The sequence below is a fragment of the Scyliorhinus torazame genome, chromosome 10, assembly GCF_047496885.1.
Source record: "Scyliorhinus torazame isolate Kashiwa2021f chromosome 10, sScyTor2.1, whole genome shotgun sequence".
Taxonomy (NCBI): Eukaryota; Metazoa; Chordata; class Chondrichthyes; order Carcharhiniformes; family Scyliorhinidae; genus Scyliorhinus; species Scyliorhinus torazame.
This window is the reverse complement of record NC_092716.1, coordinates 86,806,884-86,827,206: the sequence shown is the minus strand read 5'-3', so window position 1 is coordinate 86,827,206 and position 20,323 is coordinate 86,806,884. Positions and strand designations below refer to the sequence as shown.

The window sequence follows — 20,323 nt, the reverse complement described above, 5'->3', positions numbered from 1 at the left end:
CGAATTCAACAGGCTCACTATTCTCTGGGTAAAGAAATGTCTCCGCAACTCTGTCTAAACGGTCTACCCGTATCTACAGACTGGGACACCCCTGGTTCTGGACACCCTCGCCATCGGGAACACTGTTCCTGCATCTACCCTGTTGAGTCCTGTTAGAATTTTATAGATTTCTATGAGATCACCCCCTCATTCTTCTGAACCCCTAACCAACTCAATCTCTCCTCATAAGTCAGTCCTGCAATTCCAGTTACCAATCAATCTCGTAACCTTCTTTGCACTCCCCCCTAGAGCAAGAGCATCCTTCCTCACATAAGGAAACCAAAACTGCACACAATATCTAGGTGTGGTCTCACCAATGCCCTGAAAAATTGCAGCAAGGCATCCCTGCTCCTATACTCGAATCCTCTTGCTATGAAGGTCCATACCATTATTGCCTGCTGCACCTGTTCATTCCTTCATGGGGCTGCTCCTTTACTCGAATCCTCTCACTATGAAGGTCCATACCATTATTGCCTGCTGCACCTGTTATTCATTCATGGGATGTGGTCATCGCTGGTTAGACGAGCATTTGTAGCCCATCCCTAATCGCCTTCGAGAAGCTAGTGGTTCAGGGCATTCCCAATTTTAATCACATAACCATTAATGGCCAAGGCCCCAAGCTCTTGAATTCATTCACTTACTTCCTTTTGGACACTTTTGACTGAGATTTAGGCCATCTGACCTAATATCTCTTTTATAAATAGTCTTTTGGTACTACAGAACTTAGAGTATTGCTTAAAAAAAGACATTTTGTCGGTTATCTTGCACTCACCAGGACAATCGCAAGAATACCAATGTCAGGGACCTCAACAATTTTACACCGAAGAGTGTGCCAATTGTTAAAATAAATTAGATTGCTAAATAATCCTCAGTGTGCTAAAACAATGCTGACAACCAATTTAACATTGTCATTCAGGCTCACAGTGTGGCACATGTGCGTGTACTGGAAGCTATAATTATCTACACAAAGGATCCTGTTCTTTGCAGACAGTAAGAACTTGTACGCACATTGCACCTGTTTCAGCTGAATAAAACATGTGATAGCCATTCGCTGGTTTATTCCACAGGGAAATGCCTTGCTCAATCAGGGTCAAGCTGCCTGGTTTAAATTTCAGCAATTAGCTGTCAGTCACATCAACTGGTGCATTCTCTGACAATGTCTCTACCAGAGTCTACTTGTCAACCGATACAGTATAAATTTGTTTTCCTTGGTATTGGTACACTTGCAGTTGTCCTGATGAGTAGAAGATGAAAAGCTTCGACAAAATATTTTTCAGTAATAATATCTTTTTAGGTTATGGAGTGTCAAATTTGTTTGATAACACTTCTGTCAAGTGCTTTGGGACAGTTTACGAAATTAAAGGTACTCTATAAGTAACAGTTGTTGCTTGTTTTTTAATGAGACATTAACTCTTAGAAGATAATCTAATTAGAGATTAGATCCTTTTAAAATCATTAACATAGGATAGAAATTCTGCTAGCTGTTACAAAGTTGATTTTAAATTAGCTATGCATTATGATGGAAATATTCTTAGCTTATGATTTAAGAATGTTGATACAAAATTTGTGACTGATACAGCATAATGATAAAATTATCTTCAAACCAAGTGCTACAAATTTCAACACCACGGGTATCTAAACTCCAATCCCTCGGTATCTTTCAGTACCACTAATTTGTAAATGTAATCCTTTCAGCGCCAAAATTGATAAATTGAATAAATCAACACACATTTCTTCTGCATCCAAAAGCCAAAAATCCCAGGGTGGCATGGTGGCGCAGTGGTTAGCACTGCTGCCTCACAGCTCAGAGGACCCAAATTCGATCCCAGCCCCCGGGTCACTGTCCGTGTGGATTTTGGACATTCTCCCTGTGTCTGCGTGGGTGTCACCCCCACAACCCAAAATGATGTGCAGGTTAGATGAATCGGCCACTCTAAATTGTCCCTTGATTGGGAAAAAAAGAATTGGATACTCTAAATTTATTATTAAAAAGCCAAAAATCCCAAAGTTAATGCACTAACTTTGTACTATGTAACATAAAAATGTATGCATATGCAATTCATTCCCTGATGTTTATCAAAAGGTAATTCAGTTCGGCCGGGGGTGGGGGCAGGGGTTGGGGGGCTGCCGTTCCGTAGGGCAGGGACTCAGTTTAGGTACCTGGGGGTGCAGGTACAACATTTCTAGTTTGGTGGGGAGAGTGAAAAAAGCTGATCTGGCAAGGTGGGATGGTCTCCCTGTCATTGGTGGGTCGGGTACAAGCAGTTAACGTGAACGTGTTCCGCGATTCCTGTTTATTTTTAAATGCCTGCCGATTTTCCAGCCAAAGGCTTTTTTCAGAGAGATTGAGGGAAGGATTATTTCGTTCATATGGGGAGGAAAGTGGCCAGAGTTAGAACGGTGCTGCTACAGAGGGGAAGGCAGGCAGGGGGTTTGGGTCTTCCGAACCTGATGTACTATTACTGGGCGGCGAATGTGGAGAAGTTGTGGAGCTGGGTCAGAGAGGTTGATTCCCAGTGCGTCAGAATGGAGGAGAGTTTGTGCAGGGGGTCGGGATTGAAAGCACTAGCAACAGCGCCGCTCCCGATACCCCCGGGGAAATACTCAGGGAGTCCGGTAATAATAGCTTCATTGAGAATTTGGAGGCAGTTTCGCCAACACTTCGGGTTGGGGGCAGGGTCAAGGGAAATGCTGATTCGGGGGAACCACAGATTTGAGCCAGGGAGGTGGGATGGAAATTTTCGGAAATGGGAGGAGAAGGGGATTAATACACTAAAAGATTTGTTTATTAGGGGTCGGTTTGCAGGATTGAAGGAGCTGGAAGCGAAGTATGGGTTGGAGAAGGGGGAAATGTTTAGATACATGCAGGTTCGAGATTTTGCCAGAAAGGAGATACAGAGCTTCCCGGTGGAGCTGGCCTCCACATTGCTGGAGGAGGTGCTGACGACAGGGGGACTGGAGAAGGGGGTAGTGTCAGCGGTTTACGGAGCTAATTTGGAAGAGGAGAAGGCACCACTGGAAGGTATCAAAGCAAAATGGGAGGAAGAGTTGGGAGAGGATATGGAGGAGTGGTTCTGGTGTGAGGTGCTCCGGAGAGTGAATGCCTCCACCTCGTGCGCGAGGTTGGGGCTGATACAGCTGAAGGTGGTATACAGAGCACACCTCACGAGGGCGAGGATGAGCCGATTCTTTGAAGGAGTAGAAGATGTGTGTGAACGTTGCGGTGGGGGCCCCCCGCTAATCACGTTCATATGTTTTGGTCCTGTCCAAAGCTAGAGGATTACGGGAAGGAGGTTTTTAGGGTAATTTCTAAAGTGGTGCATGTGAAACTGAACCCAGGCCCCCGGGAGGCCATATTCGGGGTGTCGGACCAGCCAGGGTTAGAAACGGGTGCTGAGGCAGATGTTGTAGCCTTCGCCTCGTTGATTGCCCAAAGGCGGATCCTGATAGGTTGAGGAGCAACCTCTCTGCCCTGTGCCCTGGCGTGGCTGGGGGACCTGTTGGAATTCTTGACTCGAGAAGGTTAAGTTTGAACTGAGGGGAAGGATGCACAATTCATCTGCATTATTCATTATGCACTTTCAAGAACTGGATAACATCGAACATTAGTTGGGGCGTGTGGGTGGGAGGGGGGCTGTGTGTGTTAATGGCGACTATGGGTGATCCCTAATTCCTTTTTGTCATTTGTTTGTGTGACCATGCGGGCTAATGTTTGGGGTTTGGTGGGAGGATGGGATCGTTGTTATTGATATGGGGATTGACATATTTGTTACTGATTATTGTTTATTGTTGGTGGGTGTAAATGTGGGAGAAAATGTGAAAAAGGAGAATAAAAAAATATTTTTTTTAAAAAGGAAATTCAGTGCCATTTTCCACTAAAACATATTTTTCAGGCAATAAATGAAGTTTGAATTAAATATCTCTCTATATTAAAGACCACATGAGCACATCTACCAATCCTGACAGGCAACTTACTAAGAAACCTCTGGTTTGATTGAAGAGATCTTGAACCATTCCAATATTGGTCCACCAGATCAAGTAGATTCAGCAAGAGGGAGGGAACCCTTGCAGAGACACTAGAGCTGAGCCCAGTTGGAGTTCGAGGACGATAGTCCCCACATTCTTCTCCTTCAAGCAATTTATCCAGAGTTGTTTGCTAGTGAAGGGAGAAATAAAGAAACGCACAATTTATACTTTCTATACATTTATCACCTTCAGACTTATCGCACATTTAAAATCACTGTTCTAATTTTTGATATAGGATGATTAGAGCATCCGATTTTGCATATACGAACACTTTGAATATGAATACTGGGCATACCTGCCACCTATTGAAGAAGCAACTTAACAGTTCAAATCCAACTTCAAAACAACTGCATAATGTCTGCTCAAATTTTAAAGATAAAGTCAGGTTGCCATATTTATTTGAATACATTAATTTCAAAACACAATGGGCCAGAATTTACAGTAGCTGGTGAAGATGCCTGTTAGTCGGACTTGACTAGCCGATTTAATTTCCATGCAAACTTTTACTGTAAGTTGCTTTAAATGGGAGATGGAAATGGCGGGACACTTGAGATCTGTTTGAACAGGACAGGTAACAGCACATCTTCTTAACAAATGAGATCAAAGAATTGTTAAATGAACAATGCAGTCAAACAGGAAGTGGAAGTTAGAATAGTGCATTCAATGTTAAATCGGGTACAGAAAGATGAATAAAAAGGAGAGATGGAAAGAGTCAATTCAGAAACAGAAAAATAGACAAATAAAAAGTACAATTTTATTGAATTGAAAAAACTTAATGAGTATTGTTGAAAAAAGAAACATTATCAAAGCTTTTCATCTTACACTCATCAGGACAGAATCACAAGAATAGCAAATTTCAAAGGGAACAACATGCCTATTGTGAACCACTGTATTAAGGGATGTAAGGTAGGACCTGCACTACAGGTTCGCCGGTAGCTCCTGCCGGCTGGCTCCACCCACGGAGAACTGTATAAATATTCATGACCTCCAGTGCCCTGCCATTTCGCCAGCTGTAGCAGGAGGCCACGCATCTGACTGTAATAAAGCCACAGTTGTACCCAACTTTAGTCTTTGTGCAATTGATCGTGCATCAATTTATTAGTCAGATTTTCCACAGAATGGATATCAGAATTAAGCCCGATCGCCTGCAGCTGGATCCGCACTTGCCCGACGCTAGAAAAGACTTTACTCACTGGCTAGCATGTTTTGAGGCCTACAAACTATGCGGCGGACCCTGTGCCAACGGAGGCTCAGAAGATAAACGTCCTGTACTCCAGACTGAGCTCCAGCGTGTTCCCGTTGATCAAAGACGCCACGAATTACACAAAAGCAATGGAACTCCTTAAGGAACACTACGCGCAGAAGGCGAACACACTCTTTGCCAGTATGTACTCGCCACCCGCTCGCAACTACCTGGTGAGTCCATTGAAGACTTCTGGCGGGCCCTAATTCCACTCGTCCGGGACTGAGACTGCCAGGCCGTTACGGCCGCCGAACACGCGAACCTCCTCATGTGCGATGCTTTCGTGACAGGGATTGCGTCGCACCGCATCCGAGAACGATTACTGGAAGGGGCCACGCTCAAACTGGTGGAGACGAAAACCTTGGCGCTCTCCATGACGGTCGCATCCCGTAACGTCCAATCATACCCCTCCCGCCGCGCTGCCCACCCTTCTCCTCCTTCCTACCCCTCCTGGACCCCGCCGATGACCTCCTCAGCCAGGGCCCTGCCTTCCCAATATGCCTGCACCGCACGCCGATCCGCGCACCCTGGGGGTTCCTGCTGCTACTTCTGCGGTCAGCAGAAGCACCCCCGCCAAAACTGCCCGGCCTGCACTGCCGTTTGTAAAGCCTGCAGTAAAAAGGGCCACTTCGCGGCTGTGTGCCAGGCCCGCGCAGTCGCTGCGATCGCGCCCACTATCGCCCCCTCCCCACGCCAGACGCACAATGGGAGCCGCCATCTTCTCCTCCCGGGTCCATGTGCGCCGCCATCTTGTCCCCCTTCGGCCACATGCGCCCCATGGGCGCCGCTTGACCCGACCCCGCAATGGGCGCCGCCATCTTGTCCTCCACAGGGTCTCCGGACATCCCGACATCGGAACCGCCCACGCTCGCCACCCGACGGCTACCCGCAGCTCGCTTCGATGACGCTGGACCAATCTCGCCCGCACAACCTGGCCAGCGCGTCGACGACGGCGAAAATCAACGGCCACGTGACCTCGTGCCTGCTGGATTCCGGGAGCACCTAAAGCTTCGTTCACCCAGATACGGTAAGGCACTGCTCCCTCGCGGTCCACCCTGCCAATCAAAGGATCTCCCTTGCCTCTGGATCCCACTCCGTCCCGATCCGAGGCTTTTGTAGTCACTCTCACGGTCCAGGGCGTAGAATTTAGTAACTTCCACCTCTATGTCCTTCCTAATCTCTGCGCTGCACTCCTGTTGGGCCTGGACTTCCACCAGTGCAACCTCCAGAGCCTCACCCTCAAATTCGGCGGGCCTTTACCCCACCTTACCGTTTGCGGCCTCGCAACCCTCAAGGTCGATCCCCCCCTCCCTTTTTGCCAATCTAACTGCGAATTGCAAGCCCGTTGCCACTAGGAGCAGACGGTACAGCACCCAGGACATGACCTTCATCAGGTCCGAAGTCCAGCGGCTGCTTAAGGAGGGTATTATCGAGGCCAGCAACAGCCCCTGGAGAGCCCAAGTGGTAGTGGTTAAAACTGGGGAGAAACACAGGATGGTCGTGGACTACAGCCAGACCATCAATCGGTACATGCAGCTCGACGCGTACTCTCTCCCACGCATATTTGATATGGTCAATCAGATTGCGCAGTACCGGGTCAGCTCAACAATTGATTACTGGTAACGTAAATCATGAAATGTCGTAATGCCAATACCAAATTTAAAGTTTCTATTTTAATTGTAGAATGTCTGTTGATGATGACTTAATTTCTTTGAAAAATACCTCACAGGCTTCTCAAATTGAAGTTCATCTTCTTGTAACAACACAGCTCCCAAACCAATGACACTAGAACCACAACCAGTTTAAACTGTTTGTCATAACTTGGTGCAGCGAACACTTGCTTTGTTGTCAAATGTTGGGATGCAGTTTGGAAGTTGTCAAATGTTGGAATGCAATTTGGCAGTTCTCTGTCTAGTTAAATGTCTTGTTCTTCTTCAAAAGTGCTAGTAGTGGTGTTAGCACACTGCTAAAGTTCACCACGAACTTGATAAAATTCACTATTTCCCAGAAACCTCAAAATATCTTTTCTTATTGTCGGTTCTGAAAAATCCCAAATGGCCTGTATTTTCACATCTTGTGGGGCCCATTTGACCATGTCCCACAACATGTTTAAAAATTAAATTTGAGCTTTAACAAATTCGCTTTTTGTCAAGTTCATTACTAGATTAGCCTCTTTTAAGCATTCAAACAGTTCTTTGAAGTATTATACATGTTTTTACCAAAATTGAATTTGAAAAAAATTCACCCTGGTGATGACATTCACTTTCCTGCAGTCCACACAAAGTTGCTGCGTTTCATCTGCCTTTGGCACCGTTTGTGAGGGCCACGAAGAATCCAGCATGAGTTTTAAGGATACAAAGTAATAACATTTATTTACAATAACATATATTTATATAACAGCAGCAGCAACTTCCCTTGCTGCACACTCCTTCCTGCTTGTTCCAAACTGGCCAGCTTTATTTATGCTTGGAGTTTACTAATGGGTTCTCCGCCCCCCTCATTGGGGAAGCTCATACTCCCACAGGATTGTGGGATTGTCATTAGTCCCCAGCCAATGGTAAGCAGGCAGGTTATAACATCCCTCCCCCCCCCCAAAGTCCAAGGAATCCATCGAAGACCCTGGCGAAGGAGGGCGTCGGACTCGTTTTGCCGCAGGCCGGACACCATTTGCACGCGGCGCTGGATCAGGCGGCGTGTAACGAGACGGAGACCGGCGCTTCCGTGATGAACGGCGTAACGGTTGTACATCCACGGCCCGTGGACGCCAGGATTCCCCCTCTGATGCGTCCTGTGTCTCCATCTCGGAGTCAGAGTCTGCTGCCTCCGTCATGTCAGCGTCTCTATCTCCATTCGGCTCTGTAACGACCTGCGCAGGCTTTGAGTGAGGCACCAGTGGAAGATTGTGAGGACTACCTTCCCTTGTCTCTGCGGCTGTAGAAATGAGCTCCGGGGGCTGGGAATCTTTGGAGGGGATAGTCTTCTGGACCGAACGTGATCTACATGTTTGCGCTGGAGACGACCCTGGGCTTGCACCTGGTAAGATATAGGGCACGTTTGGCGAAAGATTACGCCAGGAACCCACTGGGCACCACCAGCAAAATTCTGAACGAACACAGGGTCACCGGGCGCAAACTGCCGAATGGGCCGATGCCGAGAAAATCCTTGTCCCTGCCGTTCTTGTGTGCGGCGTACACTTGCGCCAATGTCCCGGAAAACCAAACTAAGGTGGGTGCAAACTCTCCGGCCCATTAGGAGTTTTGCGGGAGCTACCCCAGTCACCGCATGGGGGTGGTCCTATACGTAAACAAAAAGCGAGCCAGTCTCGTGTCCATTGATCCTGAAGACTGCTTCTTTAGGCCTCTTTTGAATGTCTGCACTGTGCGCTCTGCCAACCCATTTGAAGCCGGGTGGTAAGGGGCAGTGCGGATATAGCGTATGCCGTTCATCTTCATGAACCTCGCAAACTCCTCACTCGTGAATGGAGTGCCGTTATCCGTGACCAGCACCTCGGGGAGGCCATGCGTACTAAAACACAAACGCATCTTTTCAGTTGTTGCGCAGGACGTTGTCCCCTGCATATTATGCACCTCTAGCCATTCAGACTGGGCGTCGATTAATAGAAGGAACATGGATCCTTGAAAAGGGCCTGCGAAATCTGCATGCAAGCGTGCCCAAGGCCGCCCTGGCCATTCCCAGTGATGTAGGGGAGCGGCCAGCGGAAGCTTCTGATGCTCCTGGCAAATGGAGCAGTTTTGGGCCACCTTCTCAATGTCGGTGTCGAGGCCTGGCCACCAGACATAACTCCGGGCCAACATTTTCATTTTGGTCACACCTGGATGCCCATTGTGCAAGTCTCTTAGTATCAGCTCCTGGCCTTTTTCCGGGACAATCACACGCGTCCCCCACAAGAGGATGCCGTCTTCCATGCTGAATTCTGACAGCTTGGAGGAAAATGCCCGCATCTCGCCTGGGAGCTGTCTATGCTGCCCACCATACAGGACTATGTGCCGAACCTTTGACAGGACTGGCTCCGTCTGGGTCCACTCATGGATCTGTGATGCCGTGACAGGCAAGGTGTCCATAAAATTTAGGGTTGCAACCACCTCACCGGTCGTGGGGGTCGACATGGGGTCGGTCGATAAAGGCAATCAGTTCAGTGCGTCAGCATTTGCTATCTGCGTTCCTGGTTTGTGCTCCAGAGAATACTCGTATGCAGCAAGCAACAAAGCCCAGCGCTGGATCCGTGCGGAAGCAATGGGCGGTATTGGTGACGAATGTGATATAAAATAGTTACTTTAGAGATATAAGTTAATGTAATGTAGAAATAAGCCACTTTGATTCTGGCAGATAGAGACAAAGGGATTTGAGACCGCATGGAAAAAGCAGGAAGAGGTGTGTCTATGAGAGTGATGCTGCATTGATAGGGGCCAGAGAAAGGGATTGGAAGTGAGCCAATCAGAATAGATCAAACAAGTCAGGAGGGACATAGGATGACCTATGGGTGTCGAGTATGTGAAACTTGATACCATTTGAATTGATTTGCAGAGATCCCTTTGTCTCTTTGTTCATTCGCTTTCTGGGATGTAGGAGACTGGATGTCTCTTATGTTTCTGTGAAATGAATCAAGCTTGCAAGCTGAATAAAATAACTTCTTTTTACGTGCAAATCCATCTCGACTTTTATTGAGGCCAGACTGACGGAGAAAGAAATTTGGGAATCAACATTGGCTTATCCTCTCTGAAAAGTCCCAGCAGAGGCTTATGATCAGTCACGATAGTGAAATGGCGGCCATACACGTACTGGTGGAAGTATTTCACCGTAAAAACCACTGCCAGGCCCTCCTTCTCGATCTGCGCGTACCTTTTCTCCGCTGCAGTCAATGTGCGGGAGACGAAAGCTAACGGTCGCTCGGCCCCGTTCTCCATCTTGTGGGACAGGACGGCCCCAATACCATACAGGGATGCATCACATGTGACGAGCAAAGGCTTTCCAGGTTCATAGTGGGTTAGTAACCCAGACGACGACAATTGTTGCTTTACCCGCCGGAAAGCGGTTTCTTGCGGCTGACCCCAAACCCAGGTGTGATTTGTCTTTAGCAGAAGGTGCAACGGGGCCAGCGTAGTTGCCAGATTGGGGAGGAACTTCCCGTAATAGTTTACGAGACCGAGAAAAGAACGAAGATGCGAAGTGTCAGTCGAGGCGGGGGCCTGTTGAATCGCACGCACCTTCTCTGCGACGGGGTGCAAACCTTCGCGGTCCACCCGATAACCTAGGTAGACTACTTCCTTTGCCTGAAATACGCACTTTGTGCGACGTAATCGGACTCCAGCCTCCGAAAAGCGTCTAAGGACAGCCTCCAGATTTTCCAAATGTTCCTGCTCCGACGTCCCTGTAATCAAAACGTCAACGAAGTAGACAGCAACACGCAGTAAACCTCTCAAAATGCCCTCCATAACACGTTGAAAAATAGCGCAGGCAGAGGATACTCCAAAGGGCAACCGTGTATATTCATACAGGCAGTATTAATCTGTGTATTAATCGTTACATATGGTCGGGAGGCAGGGTCCAGCTCTAACTGCAGGTAGGCGTGACTCATATCTAATTTTGTGAACGAGAGTCCACCTGCAAGCTTCTCGTAGAGATCCTCTATGCGAGGCATTGGATATCGGTCGAGTCGGGAAGCCGTATTCACTTTAAGTTTATCGTCGCCACACAAGCGAACTGTGGCATCTGGCTTCATTACAGGTACAATTGGTGCTGCCCAGTCAGCAAAACGGACGGGCCTCATAATACCCCAACTCTCCAAATGAGTGAGCTCCCCTTCTACCTTCTCGAGCAAGGCGTAAGGTACCGGGCGCGCCCGGAAATAGCGCGGCGTCGCATCCATCCACCATCCATCCCGGTTCAACTTGGATACGGGCTACTCCCCTTTTATTTTCCCCAAACCAGGCTGGAATACATCTGGGTATCGTCCTAGCACCTCAGTCAACCCTTCAGAAACTGTTTGGAGGATGTGCTGCCATTGCAACCGCAAATGGCGCAACCAGTCCCGACCCAACAGGCTGGGCCCATGGCCGCGCACCACGATAAGTGGCGTCCATAAACAACAGGGGTCATTGTAGTTCCTGCAATGTCCAGTGGTTCCCCCGTGTAGGTGGCCAATCTGGCCTGTGAGTCGGTTAATGTAAGGGTCTGTATACCCTGCTTGATGCGGTCGAATGTCCTCTGGGCGATCACGGAGACCGCTGCGCCAGTGTCCAACTCCATCTCAAGCGGGTGACCACTGACCCGCACTGTCACCTTAATGGGGGCCACACGGGGAGCTGCCACACAATGCAGCTGCAGGCAGTTGTCCTCCGTGTCCACGTCCTCAGGAGTAGTCGCCGCAGGTTCATCCACATGGAAGGTACGGCCCCTGGGCTGGTCCCAGTTTCGGTCGGACCGACGGCGCCTCTGGCGCCCCTAGGACCAGCGTCTGCGACGGGGTCGGCGCCTACAAGTCTGACACGGACATGCTCCTCATCCATTGGTTCTGGAGAAGGCTCCCTTCAGGGAGGAATGTCTGACGGCCACTGGCGTCGGTCCGGAAGTCGCCTCGCCCAAGGTACCGCAGGAGTGCGGGGGGACGTTTTCGGACAGAAGGGCTGCGCCCCAAGGCATGCACTTCCATTCCCTGTAGCTCCTGCACTCCTCGGTCTGCGCTCTCGCGGGACAATACTATTTGAATGGCCTGTTGAAAAGTCAATGTTGGCTCAGCTAACAACTTTCTCTGGGTGGCCGCGTTGTTAATACCGCAAACCAAACTGTCGTGTAACATTTCTGACAAGGTCTCACCATAGTCACAGTACTCCGCAATCCTGCGTAGCCTGGATAGAAAATTGGCAAGGGATTCTCCAGGGGTCCTCTCAGCGGTATTAAACCGGTAGCGCTGGACTATCGTGGACGGGGTTGGGTTAAAATGTTCTCGTAACTCATCCACCTCTTGTCTTATCTTTTCTCATCCTGTTCTCGTAACTCCTCCATCTCTTGTCTTATCTTATGTACCTGTGACATTGTTACTACACAATCAGGAAACATTCTGGGATGGTCTGTTTGCAATTTTTCTGTAGCTAGATTTTCTAGTGGCTGTTCAAACACTACCTGTGATCCAGCTATATCATTTCCTAGAATGAATTGAATCCCTGCAATAAATAATGTTTCTATTACTCCCACAACCAATTCTCCAGTTTTCAAGCTATTCTTTAAGCTTATTTTCACCAAAGTATTTTTTTTTTTGTTTCTCCGTGATTACTGCTGACCAGAACCTCTTCCTTCAATATTCCTTCTGGGCAACAAATATCCTTATCCCACAATATTAGGAAATTGACTCACTCCAATATTAGGAATTGACTCGTGCGAGCAGCACGGTAGCAGTGGTTAGCACAGTTGTTTCACAGATCCAGGGACCCAGGTACGATTCCCGGCTTTGTTTACTGTCCGAGTGGAGTCTACACATTCTCCCAGTGTCTGCGTGGGTTTCCTCCGGGTGCTCCGGTTTCCTCCCACAGTCCAAAGATGTGCAGGTTAGGTGGATTGGCCATGCTAAATTGCCTTTAGTATCCAAAAAGGTAAGGTGGGGTTACGGGGATAGATTGGAGGAGTGGGCTTAAATGGGGTGCTCTTTCCAAGGGCCGGTGCAGACTCGATGGGCCGAATGGCTTCCTTCTGCACTGTAAATTCTACAGTCTATAAGAGACTATATCTGCAACTTGATGAAGTTCTGATGTTAGCTGCCTTTTCTCCCTCTTTCCTTAGTTAGGGTTCAACAGTTATACTTTTTCTTTGCCTTTTGATGTTTTTCACCCTTTGGAGTTGGTTTTTAGCATGAACATGTCCATTTCCCTATCTCCCCACTTTGAAGTTACCACCTCTATATTGTTTTCTCTAATCACTTATGTAAAATACTTGTTTTCCACTGCTAGGCAAATTCACACCTCATCATTTCTCCATACATCTGCCTCTAATCAACTCCATATTTTACTTTGTTTTTTAATCTTAATTTTCCCAATTCTTTTTTTTAAACAAATTTAGAGTACCCAATTTTTTTTTCCAATTAAGGGGCAATTTAGAGTGACCAATCTACCTAACCTGCACACCTTTTGGGTTGTGAGGGTGAAACCCATGCAGACACGGGGAGAACTCCACACAGAGTGATACATGGCCGGGATGGAACCTATGTCCTTAGTGCCATAGGCAGCAGTGATATCACTGCGCCACCGTGCTGCCCAATTTTCCCAATTCTCAACACTAAGGCAGCACCTTCCAAACCCACAGCCACTGCCATCTAGAAGTGCAGCAGATACCTGTGATCACCAGGTAAGTTCCCCTGCGAGCCACTCACCATTCTGACTTAAAAATTGATCACCATCCTGTCTTAGGGACTGGTTTAGCATAGTGGGCTAACCAGCTGACTTGTAATGCAGAATAAGACTAGCAGCGAGGGTTCAATTCCCGTACAGGCCTCCCCGAGCATGCGCCGGAATATGGCGACTAGGGGCTATTCACAGTAACTTCATTGAAGCCTACTTGTGATGAAAAGCAATTATTAAATATATCGCAGATCCTGCACTGTTGCTGGGTCAAACTCTTGGAACTCCCTCCTCAACAGCACTGTAGGTATACCTACACCTCAGGAATTACAGAGGTTCAAGAAGACAGCTCACCCCACCTTCTCAAGGGTAATTAGGGATGGGCAATAAAAATGTTGGTCAAGCCAGCGACAACCACATCTCGTAAAAAAAAAATTTTTTTAAACTATGTTCTGAGTTTTGCAAGCATGGGCTTTTTGAATAGTCAGTATTCTGCCTGTTGCAAACAGCTGAAGGGACATGCTACTTTATACTATCCACCAGTCATTGGAATATATGGCCTATCTACCTGGCATCATACTGGCATTGAAATTCATGTACTACATTACTCATTGTGTGGTATGCAGAACATTTTTTTGATTTGATGGTAGCATCCTGTTAGTGGAGAGTACTGCATAGTAGCAGCATTAATGGCTAGCTCACCTGGTGCTCAAATTTATGAGACACATTACCCTTCCAGGATAATTGGAAGTAGACTGGGCACGTTTCAGGAGCAAAAGTGCTAGCCTTGGGCCCATTCATGAGTTTGCGCCTTATGCAAGGGCAGTGATCTGGTCGGGATAGTCATCCCATAGAATATTTTTGTGTTCCCTATTTTGGCATCAAGCTTGCAGTGAGTGAATAGCTTGGGCCCTATTTACTGTCATGTGAGAGTACCTTTAAGACATGAATGTTTAAGCAATGTACCTTTAAGAAAACAGTGATGTCAGAGAGTGGGTGGAGCTGAGGTCAGGTCAGCCATTTTGCAGTTTGGAGGAAAAGAGCTGGGTGTGTCTGTGTTTTGCAGTGAGCTGGATCTCTGCCATAAAAGACCATCTCTGGATCATTTGGGTGATTTAAACTTATAATAGTCAAACCTTTAACCTGATGCGATTTTGTTTAAAGGTGTTAAGTCTCTTGGATGTTTGAAGGAACATTTTAAGGAATTATTTACTGTTGCAATATTTTCTGAGTTATCTTTGAAGTAAGGGGTGTTAAGCGATCCAATGTTTATTTAAGATGTTAAGTTGAGTTCATGGAATAAACATTGTGTTGTGTTTAAAAACCCACGTGTCCATAATTGTAAACCCACACCTGGGGAAAAAGCTAGGAAAAGCAACAAATCCATTAAAGGGAGAGGTTGGTTGAACTCCATGATATATTTTGGGGTTCTGAAAACGCCTCGCCCATAATATTATGAAGTTGCTAATAAGGCTAATCTTATATTGCATGGAGCTGTAGGAATCCCAATATGTATACTGACCAGTGAAGGTAGACAATAGAAAACCCATTAGAAGGTCTTTCAACTAGCACATTGAGAAAAGCTCATTAGAGTACACCCTTTCAAAGGTGAATTTGAGCGTGGGCTGGAGTCTATTTACATGGAACTGTTGATTCAAAGGTAGCAAACATTTCACCTACGTATTGGAAATATGCAAGGGGTAGGGGGTCATGGGTCATTCTACCAAAGTCATGTTTCTTGCAGAAACCAATAAAAACGTTAGCGATAGTTGGGCTTAGGCTGGATCCCATGGCAACAACATCCATTTGGGCATACATGGTATTGTTAAAGCAGAACTCAATTGTTTAAGTTCATAAGTTCAATGAATGAATATTCAGGCAATGATGATGCATCTAGGTTGTCATGATATAGTGACCCGGCAGTCGACGAACAGGGTATGGAACCAATTGAACCATACCAGGGTATGGAACCAATTGAGGAGGTATTTTAAGTTAGAATGTCGGTGATGATGTCATTGTCTGAGATCCATAGGTTTAAACCTGGGGAGATGGTTGGGATGTATGGGAAGTGGAGGGGGCAGGGATAAGCGGGTTAGGGACATGTTCGCCGAGGGAAAGCTTGTGGGACTGGACGAGCTGTGGAAGAGGTTTGAGCTACCGAGGGACAGTGAGTTTAGGTATATGCAGGTGCGAGACTTTGCGCAGAAGGAGTGGACATTCGCCAAGCTACCGGAGTACATGCTGTAGGAGCAACTGCTGCTTCCTGACGGTTTGCGGGAGGGTAGGATTGGAGATATATACAGGTGGTTGGGGGAGCAGGGCGGGGCACAGGTGGTGAGGATCAAGAGTAAATGGGAGTGAGAGCTGGGGAGGGAAATAGGTTGGGAGCTGTGGTGTGAGATGATGCGGTGGATGAACGCAACCTCCTTCTGTGTGAGGATGAGCTTGATTCAGTTCAGTTCAAGGTGGTGCACAGGGTACACATGACTTGGGCAAGGATGAGTGGATTCTTCCAGAGGGTGGCCGATGGGTTTGCAAAGTGTGGGCGGGGGCTGGAGAATCATGCTCACATGTTCTGGGGCTGTGTGAAACTCGAGAGCCATTGGGAGGAGGTGTTTGGGACGCTATCCAAGATAGTGGGGGTGGAGGTCAGGCCGGATCCTATGGTGGCAAAATATGGGGTCTGCTGAAGGGGAAGGGGGCTGATGTTGTGGCCTGCGCCTCTCTAATGCTCGGCGAAAGATTCTGTAAAATTGGAGGTCAGATATGCCGCCGAGGGTGGCAGCTTGTTTGGGGGGGGATCTGTACGACTTTCTCCGGTTGGAGATCAATTTAGAATTGTGGGATCAAAGAGGACTTTGAGGTGCGGTGGAGGCTATTCATGACATTATTTGAGGAGCTGTTTGTTGCCGGGGGTGGAGGGGGTGGGGGGGTGGGGGGAATAAAAGGGGAAAAACTGTGGATTGTGATTTGATGGACAATGTATTTTGTTGATGTTACATGTAGAACATAGAACATACAGTGCAGAAGGAGGTCATTTGGCCCATCGAGTCTGCACCAACCCACTTAAGCCCTCACTGTCACCCTATCCCCGTAACCCAATAACCCTTCCTAACCTTTTTGGTCACGAAGGGCAATTTATCATGGCCAATCCACCTAACCTGCACGTCTTTGGATTGTGGGAGGAAACCGGAGCACCCGGAGGAAAACCACGCAGACACAGGGAGAACGTGCAGACTCCGCACAGACAGTGACCTAGCGGGGAATCAAACCTGGGACCCTGGCGCTGTGAAGCCACAGTGCTATCCACTTGTGCTACCTTGCTGCCTGTATAGTCTACACAAATGCGTTTGAAATAAAATACCTTTTGAAAGAAAAAATGATAACGTGACCTGGCGCAAATGTCTACGGTTTCCTTAACTGGCACATGAATGAATAAACTAGCAATGTCAAACAAGCACATGGACACTGCATTGCTATTGATATGCAAGTCTTGATGTGGAGATATGCAAGTCTTGTATAGTTACACAAAGGTGAAAAAATTCTTCGGAGTGTACGTGGAAAACTCATGTAGCACTGGTTGTAGCAACTCACTCAACCATTAGGTTAATTCATGCAATACAGAACCAGCTACTGATAAGACATAAAGGGACATAACTTTTGTGTTCCTTGGCAGCCCATACATATGTGAATGCAGTGAATCATGAGGATGAATATATATACTACTCCTTATGGATTTTCACCAAGCTGTGCTGTGTCCTTTCAACATCTTCTGTTTATCGCATATATAATCAAGGGATCTAAGAAAATCAATGTAAAGAGAGAGAGCTTGCATTCCTATAGCACTTATCATAACTTTAAAACTTTCCAAAGCATTTCATAGTCAATGAATTATTTTTTAAAGGTAGTCACTGCTGCAATTTAGGGAAACCACCGGAATTAATCTGACCGGAGGATTAGGTTTTATGCTTTACAGTTTCCCATTCTCCTGCTGACAAAATTTCCAAACAACAGCAAAGTCAATGATGAGAAACATTGGAAGTAGACATTGTGGTTTGAGGTTTATGAACAAAGTAAACCAATATTTTAAATGTTTTGTGTCTACATAATTGAATATAAATCCCCTAAAGGGAGAAAAACTTGACTGTATACACTGGTGTCATGTGAGAGTACCTTTAAGAAAAGGGTGTTTATAAATGGGTGTGTATATAAATATCTGTAGTGAGAGTACCTTTAAGAAATGGGTGTTTATTACTGCACTGATGTCAGAGAGTGGGTGGAGCTGGGCTGTCTGTCAGCTTTTTACTTTTGTTTTAGGCTGTTTGCTGCAGGGTCTGTTTTAGTTTTGTTTTCAGTGTTGGAGCTGAAGCCAGACTAAGCAGGTGTACTGCTGTTCTCTCTGCCATCAAAAGACTATCTCTTGATCATTTGGTGAATTCAGAATTATAAATGTTCTCAGTAGTGAATGTAAACCTAATGTGCTTCTGTTAAAAGGTGTTTCTTCCGTCTTCTGGATGTTGTTTGGGAAGTTATTAAGGATTACTTAGTGTATTCTTTGGGGGTTGTATTTGAATTGATGGTTGCTAAGATGTTCACTGTCTGTTTCAAAAAGGTGAACTTGAATTCATAGAATAAACATCGTTTTGCTTTAAAAATTACTTTTCCACTTCTGCTGTACCACACCTGTAGAGTGGGCTATTAAAAGTTGTGTGTCAGGTGTACTCCATGATACACTTTGGGGTTCTCCAAATCCTGGCCCATAACAAATTGGGGGCTCGAGGGGGATAAAAGTCTAACTATTTGATTGACTTAGTGAACTTAAAGACAGTGAGGGGTGAGCATATTGTGGGTGCTTTTCAGGTGTGGTATTTTAGTTTAAGTAGGGCGTGTGTTGTGGACAAAGACTCTTTCAGAGGCTCTGAAGTTTTTGGGGGTGGAGACGGTCACACGCGCAGTACCTTACGGACAGAGACTAAAAGCAGACTGTTAGATTTGGCAAAAACATTGCAGTTAACATTATCTGACAAAATGCGAAAAGATGAGGTAATTATGGCGGTGGCTAAGCATTTAAAGTTGCCTGAGATACAGTTTGACTCATTGGAAATGGCAAAAATTCAGTTACAAATTAAACAAATGGAACAGGAGAAAGAATTAAAGCAGCTTGAATACGAAAGGGAGAGGAAAAAGAAAGAGAAAGGGAGATACAGATCAGGGAAAAAGATAAAGAGAGAGAGTGAACTTCAGAAAATGGCCATGAAACATGACAGTCAGTTAAAATTGGCAGGCATAAAGGGAAACGTATAGTTGGATGATAGTGATGAGGATAGTGAGAAAGAGCGTCATAGTCAAAGGCTTGGTGGGGATCTATTTAAATATGGCCAAGCAGTGCCAAAGTTTGATGAGAAGGGGGTAGAAGCCTTTTTCATTTCATTTGAGAAGGTAGCTAAACAAAAGAAATGGCCACGGGACATGTGGGTATTACTGATTCAAACAAAGCTGATAGGTAGGGCTAGTAAAGTGTTTGCATCACAACCGGAGGAGGTATCTGAGTCGTATGAGGAGGTGAAAAAATCCATCTTATGGTGCATATGAACTAGTGCCTGAAACCTACCGACAAAGGTTTAGAAATTTAAAGAAAGAATTTGGTCAAACATACATGGAGTTTGAAAGGATCAAACAGAGTAATTTTGATAGGTGGATAAAGGCTTTGAAAATAGACCAAACATATGAAGCTCTCAGAGAAATTATACTTTTGGAGGAGTTTAAAAATTCAATTCCTGATGTAGTGAGAACTCATGTGGATGAACAGAGGGTTAAAACTGCGAGATTAGCAGCAGAAATGGCAAATGATTATGAATTAGTTCATAAATCAAAGCTTGGTTTCCGACATCAGTTTCAGCCTGTGAGGGATAGAAACTGGGGACATAAGAAATACTCAAGTGGTAAAGGTAAAGGAGAGCTGATGGGAGATAATAAGGAGTGTACCTCAGATTAAAAAATAAATCCAGGAGGGTGGAAGAGACGTGAAAAGTTTCAAATGTGTTCACCGTAATAAACTAGGCCATGTAAAGTCACAGTGTTGGTGGTTGAAGAAAAGCACTGGGAAGGCTGATGTGGTAAAACAGGACAAGACAGTGGGGTTTGTTAAAGTGGTAAAGGAAAGCCCAAGTGAAGTGAAGGAGGGGCAAAAGATTGTACAGCCGGATCAAGAGGTGATTGATAAGAAGGTGCCAGATGTCTTTAAAGAATTTACTTGTGTGGGTAAAGTTTACTCATGTGTATCAGGAGGATCAGGTAAAGAACTCACAATTTTAAGAGATACGGGAGCTAGTCACTCTTTAATGAAATTGATGAGGAGTTATGTAATTTGGGAAGAATGTTGCCAGAAAAGGTGGTAATATGTGGAATTCAGGGAGCAAGGAGTAGTATTCCATTATATAAGGTAAGGTTGGAAAGTCCATTGAAGAGTGGGGGAAGTGGTAGTAGGAGTAATAGAGAAACTATCTTGTCCAGGAATACAGTTTATCTTGGGTAATGATATAGGCGAATTGCAGGTGGGAGTGATGCCTACTGTGGTTGATAAGCCAGTGCAAAATCAGACAACTGAAGTGTTGAAGGACGAATATCCTGGGATATTTCCGGATTGTGTCGTAACAAGGTCGCAAAG

General features: G+C 46.1%; 1 protein-coding gene across 3 annotated transcripts in view; it reads right to left on the bottom strand.

Annotated features, from left to right (window-relative positions):
• Positions 1-20,323, bottom strand: part of LOC140430713 (centrosomal protein of 72 kDa-like) — a 130,081-nt gene that overhangs the window by 35,903 nt on the left and 73,855 nt on the right. For all 3 annotated transcript variants that reach the window (XM_072518374.1, XM_072518375.1, XM_072518376.1), the window contains one exon: positions 4,015-4,195. In XM_072518374.1, coding sequence (XP_072374475.1) covers positions 4,015-4,195 — 181 coding nt within the window. The remainder of the gene's footprint in view (positions 1-4,014; positions 4,196-20,323) is intronic.